This window comes from Saccopteryx bilineata, chromosome X (assembly GCF_036850765.1).
Source record: "Saccopteryx bilineata isolate mSacBil1 chromosome X, mSacBil1_pri_phased_curated, whole genome shotgun sequence".
Taxonomy (NCBI): Eukaryota; Metazoa; Chordata; class Mammalia; order Chiroptera; family Emballonuridae; genus Saccopteryx; species Saccopteryx bilineata.
The window spans coordinates 31,181,518-31,198,175 of record NC_089502.1 but is presented as its reverse complement, the minus strand read 5'-3'; the positions used below and the strand labels follow the sequence as shown (position 1 = coordinate 31,198,175).

At 40.3% G+C, this 16,658-nt stretch overlaps 1 protein-coding gene across 2 annotated transcripts in view; it reads left to right on the top strand.

Annotated features, from left to right (window-relative positions):
- Positions 1 to 9,426, top strand: part of WDR44 (WD repeat domain 44) — a 103,916-nt gene extending 94,490 nt beyond the window's left edge. For both annotated transcript variants that reach the window (XM_066249158.1, XM_066249157.1), the window contains 6 exons: positions 426 to 617; positions 821 to 922; positions 1,132 to 1,247; positions 4,163 to 4,290; positions 4,670 to 4,792; positions 8,383 to 9,426. In XM_066249158.1, coding sequence (XP_066105255.1) covers positions 426 to 617; positions 821 to 922; positions 1,132 to 1,247; positions 4,163 to 4,290; positions 4,670 to 4,792; positions 8,383 to 8,477 — 756 coding nt within the window. In that variant the 3' untranslated portion in view covers positions 8,478 to 9,426. The remainder of the gene's footprint in view (positions 1 to 425; positions 618 to 820; positions 923 to 1,131; positions 1,248 to 4,162; positions 4,291 to 4,669; positions 4,793 to 8,382) is intronic.
- Positions 9,427 to 16,658: the final 7,232 nt, after the last annotated feature.

Sequence of the window (16,658 nt, the reverse complement as noted above, 5' to 3'; positions counted from 1 at the left end):
ATCTCTCCACAAAAAGTCTGTGGTTAAATAAGCTGGAAAACACTACCTACGTTTTCCCTTTTGGGAACTGAGAATCTTGTTTAATTATCTGTAACCCAGAATTTTTCAAACTTAGGTGATCACAGAACCCTTCTCCTACACAGTATACATTTCAGCATACTAACTACTAACATCCATGCTTTAGGAAGAGCAGTGTAAGGGTATGATAAAGTGAGCACAATGCAATTTCTCCAGAATGAAAACTGTGTTTTCTAATTGTTGTTATTTCAGTAAATAAAGTAATGCTTACTTGAAGAACATTCATACTTTTCAGTTGAGATCTACATATTTTAAACGTGTCTAATAGAGTTAATGTATTGATTTGCTAATGAGTTTTTCTTGATGTGGTAAAATGAAAGGTTTCTAAACCTCTGTCACATTTTTAGGATGACAGATATTTTCTAAGTGGGTCACTGGATGGAAAGCTTCGCCTTTGGAACATACCTGATAAGAAAGTGGCTTTGTGGAATGAAGTAGATGGTCAAACAAAATTGATCACAGCTGCAAATTTCTGTCAGAATGGTAAATATGCAGTGATTGGGACATACGATGGCCGATGCATTTTCTATGATACAGAGGTAAATGACTATCTTGTGTAAATTACCTAATCGAATACTTAGTTAAGCATTTTGTGGTTTTGATTAAGTTGTATCCTCTCTGCCCTTTAACTGACTTATCTGTAAATTGAGGCAAGAAATCCCATGCCTGACTGTGCGTTGGATCAGATGATCTTTGAGGTTCCTTCTAATTCTAACCTTTTAATTTTGTGATTTATTTTTAGCATTTAAAATACCACACACAAATACATGTCCGATCTACCAGAGGACGCAACAAGGTTGGACGAAAAATTACTGGCATTGAGCCTTTACCAGGAGAAAATAAGGTACTAAGTATTCATCTCTCTCCATACTATATATAGGATCCTGAAAGCTCATTCTTAATACCTTAGCTAAGAATATATTTCCTTTCCTATAGAATACTGCTTTTTCTAGTTTTAAGGAATATTCTGTATGTGTTTATACCCTTTTTTGATTATAGCTTAATTTAGATTAAGAGATTATATATTTAACTTTTCCCTTGATTTATTTTTAGATACTGGTAACCTCAAATGACTCCAGAATCAGACTATATGATCTTAGAGATTTATCACTTTCCATGAAGTATAAGGGTTATGTCAACAGCAGCAGCCAGATCAAAGCAAGTTTCAGGTAAATTGGCAATGAGAAATTCCCAAAAGAGATGAGAACATTGCTCCCCTCCTCCCATCTCCCCTCCATCCTACCAGGCCTTATGTCAATGTGATGTTTTTAGTTTCTGTGCACTTTTACAACCGATATCTCGTGTAATCATCCTACAGTAATTACCTTATCCACCTGGATGGTGGAGAGAGTTAGAATGGCCCCTGTTCTGCAGATGAAGAAACCAAGACCCAGAAAGTTAAGTAATTTGCCCCAAATCACACGGGTCAGTGTAAAGCCATAATTAGAAGATTCCCAGCTCCAAATTTGTGCTTTGGTAGTTTGATGTCAGACCTTTTTTAGAGACAGTCTCCCGCCTACCCCACATGTGATCCTAAAAGGTACAGAAGCTAATCAAGCATTTTAACACCCTGTAGTACGGTGTCCTGTATTTACACCTTTACACATCATTATTATTTGAACTCTTAGGGGTCTGGAGGCTCTCCTGAATTACCTGCCTCTTTCTAACCCTCTTCCTTTTAGTCCTTCTCTTATCAGTTTTCCTTTCTTCTGTAATTTCCCAGTACAGTAGTCCCCTCCCCTGCTTTCTGTGCTTTGATACACATGGTCAACCATGGTCCAAAAATATTAAATGGAAAATTTCACTTTTTTTTTCTTTATTCTGAAGCTGGAAACGGGGAGAGACAGTCAGACTCCCGCATGCGCCCGACTGGGATCCACCCGGCACGCCCACCAGGGGGCGATGCTCTGCCCCTCCGGGGCGTCACTCTGCCGCGACCAGAGCCACTCTAGCACCTGGGGCAGAGGCCAAGGAGCCATCCCCAGCGCCCGGGCCATCTTTGCTCCAATGGAGCCTTGGCTGCAGGAGGGGAAGAGAGAGACAGAGAGGAAGGAGGGGGGGTGGAGAAGCAAATGGGCGCATCTCCTATGTGCCCTGGCCGGGAATTGAATCCAGGTCCCCCGCACGCCAGGCCTACGCTCTACCGCTGAGCCAACCGACCAGGGCCAAATGGAAAATTTCAGAGCCTTCCCCCCTTACTGGTGGTTTTGCTTTCTGCTGTTTCAGTTACTCATGTTGAACTGTAGTCCATATATGTTAAATGGGAAATTTTAGGAATAGCCGGAAGTTTTACGTTGCGTACCATTCAGGGTAGCAAGATAAAATCTTGTGCTATCCCACCCAGGACATGAATCTTTTCTTTTTTCAGCATGTCTGTGCTGTATGTCCACTACAATAAGATTCTGAGAGAGGGACCACATTCACACAACTTTTATTATACTGCATTGTTATAATTGCTCTATTTTATTATTGTTCTTGTTTATCTCTTAATAGGCCTCATTTATACATTAAACTTGATCGTAGATATGTATAGTCAGAACTTAGCAATGGGGCTACGTTCTGAGAAATGCATCATTTGGCCATTTCCTTGTCATGGAACATCACAGAGTGCGCTTACACAAACGTAGACAGGCTAGCCTGCTGCACACCTAGGCCGTACGGCATAGCCTATTGCTCCTGGGTACCAGCCTGTGCAGCGTGTTACTGTACAGGATATCGTAGGCAGTTGTAACCCAGTGAGAAGTATCAGTGTATCTATCGAAACAGAGAAATGGTACAGTAAAAATAGGATGTAAAGATGAAAGAATGGTACATGTTTGGAGGCATTACCATGAGCAGGCCTTGCAGGACTGACAGTTGCTCCACCGGTGGGTGGGTGGGTGAGTGAGTGAGTGGTGAGTGCGTGTGAAGGCCCAAGTATAAACACTGCATACCTAAGCTACGCAAAATTTATACAACACGAGATGAAATCAAACACATGAGAGAATGATGCAATCAAGAGACTCAGCAAACTTAAGGTATAAGAAGCTGTTGCCAGTGTAACACGGCATACTGTTTCACAGCACGCTTGTTTATAAGAGGGAATACTCTCTAAAATTATCAGGTACTGTGCATAATTACGTGTGCTATACTTTTATGTGACGGGCAGTGCAGTAGGTGTGTTTACACCAGCATCACAAACATGAGTCATGCGTTACACTAAGATATTATGATAGTACATAGCTACAGTGTCACTAGGTGGTAGTAGTTTCCACTCCATTATAGTCTTACGGGGCCACTGTGCTATATGCAGCCCCTCGTTGACCGAAACATTATGTGGCACATGACATAGGTGCAGGCAAAAACATAGCACATCGGGATTCAGTTCCATCTTTGGTTTCTTGCATCCACTGGGGGTCTTGGAACATACCCCCTGTGGAAGGGGGGCTACTGTACCTATGCAGTAATTTAATTTATTTTTTATTTTTTCAGAGACAGAGAGTCAGAGAGAGGGATAAACAGGGACAGACAGACAGGAATGGAGAGAGATGAGAAGCATCAATCATCAGTTTTTCCTTGTGACACCCCAGTTGCTCATTGATTGCTTTCTCATGTGTGCCTTGATGAGGGGCTACAGCAGACCTAGTAACCCCTTGCTCAAGCCAGCGACCTTGGGTCCAAGCTGGTGAGCTTTGCTCAAACCAGATGAGCCGGCACTCAAGCTGGTGACCTCGGGGTCTCGAACCTGGGTCCTCTGCATCCCAGTCCAACACTCTATTCACTGCGCCACTGCTTGGTCAGGCCACAGTAATTTAATTGATAAAATACTCCGCTTCTGTCTTTCATCTCTTAAGGAGGCTGTGCACATTGTCGAACCAGTAGCACAGTCACCTAGAGCTTTGATGAAAATACTAATGCCTCTGCCCCATGTCAAACCTACCCAATCAGAACCTCTGCAGTGACACTAGGGGTCTAGATTTCAAAAGTCCTCCTGGGTGTTTTTTTAGGTGTTTTAAAGTAGGATGCTCTGACAGAGGGAAACAACTAAAAAACTGAATGTTGTTTTCTTTATGTTTATTTTTTTTTTTTAATTCTCCAAATTTAGCCATGATTTCAGTTACCTCGTTAGTGGTTCAGAAGATAAGTATGTTTATATCTGGAGCACTTACCATGACCTAAGCAAGTTCACTTCAGTCAGGAGAGATCGCAATGACTTTTGGGAAGGTATTAAAGGTAAGTAAATACCTACTCTGTGTGTCTTTTATAAGTGAATAAAGTTATTAAAGTGCAGATGTATTAGAATCAAATTTTTATAGGCATTATTTCAGAGAGGCAGTTATGACTGCTTTTGCTTTGTATTTGACTTAGCTGGATTTTTCTGTACAGAGGAAGAACTTATACTTGTGTAAAATTTGAGAAGTCATGGGATCTCAGAACGTGTATATGGTACCTTTTTAGAAAATAGTTTTGGATTTTAAATAGTTCTCAGTTACTTATATGTTAGTTTGAAAAGATATTTTCATGTAACTTACACTATTGCATATTTTACTCTCTGACTTGATGTTTAGAATCAAATTTATTAGTTATCCTGAAAGTAAATTTTTTTCCCCAGCACATAATGCAGTTGTTACTTCGGCCATCTTTGCTCCAAACCCAAGTTTGATGTTGTCTTTTGATGTGCAGTCTGAAAAACCAGAAAGTGAAGATGCTGAAGTTTTAGATACCATGCCCTCTGGTAGGTACATTTTCTTCTACATTTTTTCTAGGCAGCACTTAGTAGCCTAATTGACCTAGTATTGCATATTATGAGGTGTTCATTAGCATTTTATTTTCTATTTTTCTGAAGTGAGAAATGGGGAGGCAGAGAGACACACTCCCACATGCGCCCAACTGGGACCCACCCAGCAAGCCCACTAGGGGGCGATGCTCTGTTGCAACCGGAGCCATTCTAGCACCTGAGGCAGAGGCCACAGAGCCATCCTCAGCGCCTAAGCCAACTTTGTTCCAGTGGAGCCTTAGCTGCGGAAGGTAGAGAGATAGAGAAAATGGGGAGAGGAAAGGGTGGAGAAGCAGATGGGTGCTTTTCCTGTGTGCCCTGGCTGGGAATCAAACCCAGGACTTCTACACGCCAGGCCAACGCTGTACTACTGAGCCAACCAGGCAGGGCCTTGAAGAATATTTTTATTTACAACATAATGATTTTCTGATTCTGATTTCTGAATGTTTCAGTAATATAGTTCTTGCAAGTTTTACTTTTTTAAAAATTTACCCAGAAATTAAAAATAAAAAATTTACACCCTGGCCAGAAGGTTCAGTGGATAGAGCATTGGCTCAGCGTGTGGATGTCCTGGGTTCAGTCTCTGGTCAGGGCACACATGAGAAGCACCCATCTGCTTCTCTTCCCTCCCTCTCTCCCTTCTGTCTCTCTTCCCCTCTCGCAGCCAGTGTCTCCATTGGTTCAAGCATCAGCCTCAGATGGGATTTGCCGGTTGGATCCCAGTCAGGGCACATGCAAGAGTCTGTCTATCTCCCCTCAGGAAAAAAAAAATTATAAAGAAAAGAAAATTTAGAAAGTTCTAAACTTCTTTTATGGGCAGCTGTTCTTGGAGAAACATAAACAAAGACATGCAGATAGAGATTTTATGTGTTTCTTCTACTAGACTGTAGTTTCTGTGGGGACAGAGACTTTATATGTCATATTTGTTATAGTGCCAATGTCTACACAGTGCTTGCCTCTATATAGTAGATGCTTAATAAACATTTGCTGAATAAATGAACTAAACCCAAATGAAAGCAGTGGGTTTTTTTTCCCCTTCTTACCGCAAATGTATAGCTTCTCTTAGGTAGCTATTTAGAAGCCTATGATTTCTTGCCATTTGTGGCATATGCTTTGAGAAGGAGCACTAATTCTAGTTTTATAAAATGCTCATGTCAGGAAGTGAAAAAAAAAAACCATCATGTAACATTGAGTGCCAAATATGTAAAAAGTGGTCCTTAAGAGTATGGTAAGATTGTGTCAGTGTGGACCAGTTGTTAATGAAAGCAAGTTTGTATTACTGAGATTACTTGCAGAATAGTTCATTAAATGTGTTTCTCACTTTAGAGGCTATGACCAGGCTTTTTAGAGAGTTGTAAAGCCAAAACAATAGATACAGTACACAAAAGTTGCTTCTAAAAGTATTTGAATACTTAAAAGTTATCAAACATTTTTATTTTCATTTTAGCTTAAGTAATTTTCCCTGTGGTATTATTTGCACTATGCACTATGCTAAACATACTGTTACTTCTGTCCGTTATGAAAAACATTGACAGCACAGGTCTGGCACTTCTGTAAAGTACAGGATCTAAAAATAAACTGACTCAGAATTATTATCGGTATTGCTTCCTACCGCGCCATTACTCTGACGTCATCTCGGCTCAGAATTATTAAACCTTTACTAAATGCTTGTTTGGAAATGTTTCTTTTCATTTCTTTTTTCTTTTCTCAAATTCACCTTCTCTCTTCTAACTCAAGTCATTTGGTTTTTGTTTCCTTTTTTTTTTTTTTCTCCCAGTGATATCTCTTAACAGTCTGTACATTTCCCCTACACATTTTCACAGTAAATTCTAGCTTTTAAAACAATTTGAGGAAAAAATGAAAAGGACTATTCTTTAAACTTTTCTTAAAAGAGACACAACTTTTAATGGTTCATACTCATATTTATGTTTGCTGTTTTTTACCTAAGTATAAAATAAGAATGAATTCTTAAACCCAGAGTATAATACTGTAAAAAATCAGATGATTGCACATTCTCTTTATGCCTGATATATTTGACAGTGTAAGCTTCAGTTTTCCTCGCGTGTAAAATGGTCATAATAGCGGTTTACAATGTTATGATAAGAATTGGAGATGACATACCAAACTGCCTGGCATATAGTTAACATTATGAACTTCATTATTGTGGTTTATAATGAACTTTCTCTAGCCTTTCTCATGTCCCTAAATATATCCTCAGCTCTGCTTCTGTCCCATAGCCCCGCTGTGAGATATGCTGAGAGGATAGGAAAGAGTGTTCAAAGGCTTAGGGGTATTGTTTTAGGAAATCTAAGTGAAACCATTGTCTGACTCGTCCTGTACACAACTTTTCAGTTCAAGTTTGTATTATTTTCTTCCTTACTATTCAATCCTTAAATCCACAGATTTTGGCTATGCATAATAGAGTTAATTTACACGGAATTTTGTTAAGTAGTTTTACTGGTAAATATAAGAGCTAAGGCCAAGTGTCCGTCAGTGGACAAGTGGATTAAAAAGCTATGGTACATATACACATAGTGGAATACTATGTGGCAATGAAAAAGGAGGAAATCTTACCTTTTGCAATGGCATGGATGCACCTGGAGATTATTATGCTAAGGGAAATAAGCCAGGCAGAGAAAGACAAATATCATATGACCTCACCTATATGTGGAATCCAGTGAACAAAGTGAACTGAGGAATGAAATAGAGTCAGAGGCGGGGTCACAGGGACCAGAGGGAAGAAGGATGAGGGGATGGGATCAGAGAGGGTGAAGGAAGGGATTAGTGAAACTATATATACATAACACAGAGATACAGATAACAGAACAGCAAGTCCCAGAAGGAAGGGAGGAGGGAGTTAGGGGGAGAGGGGCAAAAGGGGTGTGATGCAGGGCACAGGGGGGTGAGAGGTGAGGGTGTTATATTGAGTGGGACACTTGAATCCATGTTAACACAATAAATTAAAATTAATAAAAAATAAATTAATGTATTAATTTTGAAAAAGGAGCTAAGCGTTTTCCCCATTCACCATGCCCAACACTAGCTCTTCAATAGGGACTGTAAAAGGAAAAGGTACTGTCAGCATTCATAGATTGATCGTGTGTACTTTGTTTCGTGGCATTTTCAGTACGTCTGCTGTACCGCAAACCTGCCGTCATTCTCATTAGACAAGCCTGTTAGCAATAGATGTGCTCGTCTGATTGCATCCTGCCGGTGCTCCAGTCCTAAGACTGAATGCTAGCCTCTTGTCACGAAATGAAACGTTAGACAATTTAGAGACCTGGGCTGCCTGGGAGAACATCCCTGCCTTCGGACCCCGAGGGACTGTAACTACCCAAGCCAGGGAAAGACTAGCTCAGACAAGGTGAGTGGAGGTGAGCGTCAGAGAGGAGAGACAGGAGGAGGAAAGGATGAGCATTGAGCAGGGAAAGAGGGCTGGAACAGGCAGGGAGAAGATCTTCCAACCCAAAGGTCATGGGCATTTGACAGCTGTGACAGCAGGCTTCGTAATCCTTTGAAATCAACTAAAAATATGTTTTGTTTTTAAGGTGTTATGAAGACAGATAACACAGAAGTTCTTCTCTCTGCTGACTTCACTGGAGCAATCAAAGTGTTTATTAACAAAAGGAAAAATGTATCTTAATTTGAAATGCCATTTAAAATAAACATATCAGTAAGTTTCTATATGTATCAGAACTGAAAAAAATATTATAGTGTTTCAGGCTAACATCCTTTTTTAATTTTTGTTGGAAGTTGTTCAAATATAATATATTTTTTGAGAGGCAGTGTTAATGATCTAATAAACCCTGGATTAATAGACTAGAAAGGAATGTGGCTAGAATAACATTGCCAGATATTAGACTTTACATTTTGTTATATTTGTGTTTTTGTTATATAATTGTGAACATGCACAGGTTTCTGCATGAAAATATATTAATATATTAATCCCGTGTGTGCCTTTTGGTTACATGCACTAAATCATAACAAAGTTAAATTATTTCAATGGCTCTATTGGCCTCTTCTGGGGGAAAGAGTCTTGTTTCTAGCTTAAACAATTTCTTTTGCACAAAATTTCATTTTTAAGAAAAGTGGTATCTTTTGACTGAGTTACTTTAAAAATGTTATATAGGTTTTCAATAGGTCAACAACTATGTGTAAATTGTTTATATAAATTTCTCAATTTGGGGATGAGATTTTTTGTGTGTGTGGTCTAAATTTTGGACTTAAGATTCTTTTCTTTGTATGTGTATATACAGTTTTTTTTTTGCCACACTGGAGCACAATGTTTCTATGTAAAGAATTTTTTTCATTCTTTATCCATGAGCACCAGGCTTTGCTCACTTAAAAAATAAGCCGCACTAAGGAGTGAGTCGTCTTTTTTACAATAATGTAAAAATGAATTGTTTACATTTTTTTAAAGCATTGTAGTTTTAAAAACTAAGCTGTTTTGATTTGTGTTGTTGAATTTGAAAGCCTTTGTAAATATTGATATAATGTACCAATGAAATAACATCTGGGGCAGTGGTACCCTGATAATGTTGTTGATGGTTACCATATGTTTCTGAAAATTAAATCGTTTATTAAAAGTTGGTTGCCAATACTTGTTAAACATGTGACTTTTTTTCCAGGTGATTTGGGTGATTTGAGAAATGCAAACAAAGTTTTATTTCGTAATTTGATTTTTAGCAAACGAGAGACCAGATTTTGAACCCCTAAATTATAATGCATTAGCCATATACCTTTAAAAAAATGAAATTTTTTTTTTAAGATTTTTTTTTTATTTAATCATTATAGAGAGGAGAGAGAGAAGGGGGAGGAGCAGGAAGCATCAACTCCCATATGTGCCTTGACCAGGCAAGCCCAGGGTTTTGAACCGGTGACCTCAGCATTTCCAGGTTGATGCTTTATCCACTGCGCCACCACAGGTCAGGCCTAAAAAAATGAAATTTTAATTCTGGTTCTAAAATGAACATTGCTGAGAGTTTATTTTCTGCTTATATGGTCTTTACTAATTTGTTTTCAGTTATGTAAACAAGAAGCTGGGAAGCCATGATCATTTCCTCGTTACTCAACATGGTCTGGGAGTGGTCTGGACATTGTAGTTACTTGCATGTTGTTCACATTGGTGTTACTCCTCTGCTTCTTTCTTCCTCTAGCCAGTGCTGTACTCTCTCCTTCTCATCCCTTCCCCTCTCCGTACTCCCCTGTCCCCATATCTGCTAACTCTTTTGAACTCCACTGGGCCCATTGGAGTTGTTATGCCATTGGCTTACTAACTAGTCAGTTTCTTTCATCTCAAGGTGTTTCAGAGAACTTGATCCATAGCTCTTTGGGGCAGCTCAGCTTTCACTGGCTCCTGCCCAAGGAGGACTTGTGGTCGGCTATACTAACCGACTACAACTGTAGGTAGTTGGGCTGCTGCTAGATGACTATTTCCTGATAGGTTTATGTGGTTTCTTTAGCAAAAAGGCAAACAAGAGACTGAGCAGCGGTGGTGCAGTGGGTAGACCATCCCCTAGGAGGCTGAGGTCCCAGGTTTGAAACCCCAAGTTCACCAGCTTGAACGCAGGCTCCCCAGTTTGAGCACGGGAGCATCAAAATGACCTCATGGTCACTGGCGTGAAACCCAAGGTCGCAGGCTTGAGCCAAGCGTTCACTGGCTCAGCTGGGGAGCCGCTCCCCCCCCCCCACCAAGGCACATATGAGAAGCGATCAATGAACAACTAAGGTGCTGCAACTATGAGTTGATGCTTCTCATCTTCCTCCCTCCCTCTCGCTTAAAAAAAAAAAAGGCAAAAAATAGCTGGGTGTCATCTTAAGAGAATAATACTGATGCTTCTAAGTTTATTTTTTAAATATTTGCTGTCACTATATAAATACACTGACAAGTTGTAAGTCAGAAAGTGAATTTTAAAAGGGAGCATTAAGATGTATACAAAGAAAAACTAAACAATATTCTTCCCAGAAAGGAGTATTGGAAACTCACTATTATAAGTGGTATGGTAGTGCAGGAAAGAGCACATTCCTTCAGCAAACTATTTGTCCTACATTAATTTCCACTTCCTTCACTGGAGTATGAGAACACATAACTGTAGGTCGCCAGTTCGAAACCCTGGGCTTGCCTGCTCAAGGCACATACGGGAATTGATGCTTCCTGCTCCTCCCCCTCCTCTCTCTTTCTCTCTCCTCTCTAAAAGGGATAAATAAAGTCTTAAAAATAATTTAATAAAAGAATATGTAACTGTAATTGTAAAGATTTACTGTGTATGTGTAAATCTTTGGTTCCTAGGCAATAGCTGTATTCAACAAACATACATTTCTAATTGCCTCTCCTGAACCCCTAAGTGCCCCTAAGGCATTTACAAATAAATATAAGTATACTTTTTAATTTTTTTTTATTTTTTAGTGAGAGGAGGAGAGGCAGAGAGACAGACTCCCGCATGCGCCCCAACCAGGATCCACCCAGCAAGCCCACTAGATGGTGAAGCTCTGCCCATCTGGGGCCATTGCTTTGTTGCTCAGTAATGCAGCTATTTTAGCACCTGAGGCAGAGACCATGAAACCATCCTCAGCACCCAGGGCCAATTTTGCTCAAACCATTTGAGCCATGGCTGCAGGAGGGGAAGAGAGAGAGAAACATGGTGGAAGGGGTGGATGGTTGCTTTTCCTTTGTGCCCTGACTGGTAATCGAACTGGGACTTCCACACGCCGGGCTGACACTTTAATGCTGAGCCAACTGGCCAGGGCAGTATACTTTCTAGACAGTGAGATTTCATGAACAAATAGCATTTTAGAGATTGACATAGGACACCGACTTTTTTCCCTAACTTGACCCTTTTTAAACTGCCACCACCTACTTCCACCTCTTTTCAAAAGAGAGAACATTTTAGCACTAAAAAGAAAGTCATACATGATCTTATCATCTTTTTAAAAATATTTTTTTAACTTTATTCAGTTTTTTTTTTTTTTAGAGAGAGACACAGAGAGAGAGAGAGAGAGAAGGGGGAGGAGCAGGAAGCATCAACTCCCATATGTGCCTTGACCAGGCAAGCCCAGGGTTTTGAACTGGTGACCTCAGTGTTCCCAGGTCGACACCTTATCCACTGCCACCACCACAGGTCAGGCCTGATCTTATCTTAAAGCAAGAAATAGCCTATTAAAGAGAATAAATACCTTATTTTCCAATTTCTCCTTTGCGGAAAATTTCAACATAGACTTGCTGTGGGAGGCTGATAACCACTGTGCTAGATGAGAAACTTTAAAACCACATTTCATTAAAAGCTCTGAAGACTCATGGTGAGCCTTTTTTAGCTTGTCTTGTTTACCTCAATTTGAACTGAAACATGAATGACTCAGCATAATTCAGCAGGCCATTTTCTCTGGTCTTCAAATAACACAGTTGGGCAGTGGCTTTTATTTTTTGAAATATATGTTAAACCTTAATAAGTCCATCCCTAAAATTCCAATTTCCTTTGTATGATTTTGAGAATCAGAGGCCCAGTCTCTCCTACTGATGTGAAAAAAATCAAATTATTTTTAAGTACCTTAATTATTATGGGGATTCAAAGTAAAGACATTTTGGGGATTTAATGTTTCCCCATAACTTTTCAAAAGAAAAACATTCCTGCCTGACTAGGCAGTGGTGCAGTGGATAGAGCATCAGACTGGAATGCAGAGGACCCTGGGTCAAGACCCCAAGGTCGCCAGCTTGAGCCCGGGCTCATCTGGTTTGAGCAAAGCTCACCAGCTTGAGCCCAAGATTGCTGGCTCGAGCAAGGGGTTACTCGGTCTGCTGAAGGCCCACGGTCAAGGCACGTATGAGAAAGCAATCAAACAACTAAGGTGTCGCAACAAAAAACTGATGATTGAAGTTTCTCATCTCTCCGTTCCTGTCTGTCTGTCCCTGTCTATCCCTCTCTCTGACTCTGTATGTAAAAAAAGAAAAAGAAAAACATTCCTGGCTTTCTGGTTTCAGGCTTTCTGCCTTACTTATTCATCAAGCAGATGTTTATTGAACACCTATGTACAGAGCACAGCTGGGACTAGAGAAGAATACGGCAACATCCCTGTGCCAGAAGAGGTCACAGTCTGGCGGAGAAGATAGCCACAGAAACAAGGCTTGGAACTTTCTGTGGCTGTGCCCTAGAAATGCCCCTTCTTGCCCTACCTACCCCGTCTGTTTTACCCTTCCTGGTAACTGATGGCAGCCACTTGATTCTAAAGCCAGTCTCTGTTCATCGAACATTACAAGTAGCAAGGGTACTCTTGAGTAAAAGTTCGAGTATGCCATAGGCAAGGCAGAGAAGATAGAGCACCCATCCTATCACCATCTTCCCAGAATTCCTGCCCTCTCCCCCAGCGAAAATCATTGTCTATTTTCCTCCACAATTTCACTTTCTTGTTTTGAGCTGTTGTTTAAGCTCAAAGGGAGACCCCCTTCTCCCCAACTACTGTCCTGTTGCCTTCATTTCTGAAGCTTAAACCCGTTTTGTTTTCTAAACTTGAGTCATCTAGTCTCCGGGGGAACCCAAGCAGCCCCCGTTACATGCAGGCACTTTTCTGACGCAGACCCATGCACGGGAAATGCATTCAGATCAATACGGCAGGTCCAGCCGTGGGGTGAAGGTGGGGCGAGATCGCCGCAGAGTCCCAAACAGGCCAAATGCCATTGTGGAGATTATCCAGGGTGACCCAAGCAGATGTCGCTTGTACATCTGGCTACCCTTCCGTACATGTTTTAAAATAAAATTTTTATTTTGGAATAACTAGATTTACAGGAAAGTTGCAAAGACAGTGCAGAGAGGTGGCACATACTCCTTGCCTGGTCTGACCTAATGTTAATATCTTACATTCCCAAAACTAAGAAACCAACAGTGGTGCATTACTGTTAAGTAAACTCCAAACAATTCCAGTCACATCATTTTTTCCACTAGTGTCCTTTTTCAATTCTAAGATCCAACCCAGGATACCAATTGCACTTAAGCACATTATGCTTTCTTAATTTAAGTAAACTTAAAAATTTAGAACAGTTTTAGATTTTCCAAAAAGTTTGCGAAGAGATCACCTTTCAACAACACCACTTCCCCCTATTGTTAAAACATTACTATGGTCCATTTTTCACATCAAGGACGCAACACCGGTACATTACTATTAACAAAATGCCACACTTTATTCAAATTTCACTGGTTTCCACCTAATGTCTTTTCTGTTCTGTGATTCCCATCCGGGATATAACATTACACGTGCTCATCAGGCCTCCATCGGCTCCTCTTAGCTGTGACAGTTTCTCAGACTTTCCTTTTTATTTTTTATTTTTAGCCAGACATAGACAGGGACACACAGACAGGAAGGGAGAGAGATGAGAAGCATCAATTATTCGTTGTGGTACCTTGTTCACTGATTGCTTTCTCATATGTGCCTTGACCCAGGGGCTCCCACTGAGCCAGTGACCCCTTGCTCAAGCCAGCAACCATGTGATCATGTCTATGATCCAATACTCAAGCCAGCGACCTCAAGGTCTTGAAGCTGGGTCCCCTGCATACCAGGCTGATACTCTTATCCACTGCGCCACCTCCTGGTCAGGCAGACTCCTTTTTTTTTTTTTTTTTTTTTTTTAAGTGACCTTCACAGTTTTGAGGAGTGAGTGCTGGTCAAATATTTTGTTGAATGTCTCTCAATGTGGGCTCGTCTGGTGTTTTCTCATGATTTGACTGGGATTATAGACTTTTGGGAAGAAAGCCACAGAAGTGAATTGCTCTTTTCATTATACGACATCAGGGGTACATACCATGAACATGATGTCACCTGGGTGAGGTAGTGTTTTTCAGGCTTCTCCACTAGTATTTTTTTCCTCCTTTTCCATAGATCTCCTCTTAGGAAGTGAATCACTAATTCAAACAAGGGGTGGGGGAAAATGAATGCCCGCCTCCTTCGGGGCCAAGGATTGATATACTTATTTGGGATTATTTTGTACAGAAGTCTCTTCTCCATCATTTATTTATAAATTCAGCTATTTATGTCAGCATGGACTTACATGTATTTATTTTATACTTTTGAGTTATAAATCCAAAACTGTGTTATTTTGTTATTCAATTTGTTCCAGCTTAGCCATTAGTAGTTATGTCCCTGACATGCCCTCATCTTTTTAACTTATTTTGAGCACTTCCTAGCTCTTTCTATTACTCCAACATACCCAGAGGTGGATTTAACAGGGGGTGCACCAGTTGCGTGCCCTGGGCCCCGACTTCTGAAGGGCCCTGCAAAACCCCAACTTTATACTTTTTTCTAATGACACCAAGTTTGGTTTCATATGTGCAATTTTAACATGAATAGTGCATACTATTTTTATTTATTTAAAAATATGGTTAATAGGTATTTTTATTTTCCCTGTCTTTTTTTTTAAGGGGCCCAATATTTTCTTCTGTGCCCGGGGCCTCCGCCGACCTTCATCCGCCTCTGAACATACCCCAGGCTCATTTTGTATATTTACTGACCAGCCCTAGAATCGGCTGTTTACCCAAGGACCTTTGCTTTTCCTTCATTCGAGAATGGTATTAGCCTGACCTGTAGTGGCTCAGTGGATAAAGCATCGACCTGGAAATGCTGAGGTCGCCGGTTCGAAACCCTGGGCTTGCCTGGTCAAGGCACATATGGGAGTTGATGCTTCCAGCTCCTCCCCCCTTCTCTTTCTGTCTCTCTCTCTCCCTCTCTCTCTCCTCTCTAAAAATGAATAAAATTTTTTTAAAAAATTAAAAAAAAAAAGAGAATGGTATTATAAACCAGATGTACTTGTTGCTACTGACCTGTCTTTTTCTCTGATTCTGTCAGCTGACAAAGCCAGGAAATTGATGTGTAGACTAATCACTGTATATAGACACCTATAACTATCTCTATGTAACCATCTATATGAAATTAGAGTTGTTGCTAATGTCACTGACTCTAATCCATTAACATGGTTCATGCTAACTTCCAGCATACTCTTCCTGCTTATCAGTAACCTCCAACACTAAGATACCTGGCTTCCACCATTTATTACTCATTTCCTTATTTGTCTAATCCCAGCATGAGAAACAACTTTACTAACTAGAGTACAGTGTTCATGTTCTTTGTGCTGTCATAGTTTCCAGTCAAAACACTGTTTCCCATAATTACTTAGGTGATCACCTTTTTCCCTGCCCTTGTTACCTTTTTAATATTATATTCATTTAAATGATCTTCTAATAAAAATCTATTGGGATTTGATGATGTACACAGCCATACTCATTTAGTAAGTAAGCAGTTACAGTCTTTAGACAGCTTTCTGCCGCACTTTCAGATGCTTAGCATTACCCTGCAACAGTTTTACAGTTCTGTCTGTGCTGTTGCTGCACTGAGGTTTCACTCATATCAAGTGCTTGGTCTATGTAAAGACCTTGAAGGTCTTGCACTGAGGTTTCACTCATATCAAGTGCTTGGTCTATGTAAAGACCTTGAAGGAGTCTAATGGAAGCATGACAATGATGATTCCGCCCTGGCCAGATGGTTCCGTTGGTTAGAACGTAGTCCTGATATGCAAAAATTGCTGGCTCAATTCGCATTCAGGGCACATACAGAACAGATCAATGTTTCTGTCTCCTTTCCTCTCTCCCTAAAATAAAATAAAATAAAATAAAAAGAACGATGATTTCACCCAGACTCTATGTTCACATGATTAAAGGGCTCGTCTTCTCTGATTTTTTTTCCCCTCTGTGTCAAGCTATTTACCGAATATATATATCATCAGGTTAGGTAGAAACCCAGTTCTCTAATTCAGCATATAAGCAGGTATTGATTCCTCCTTGCTCTT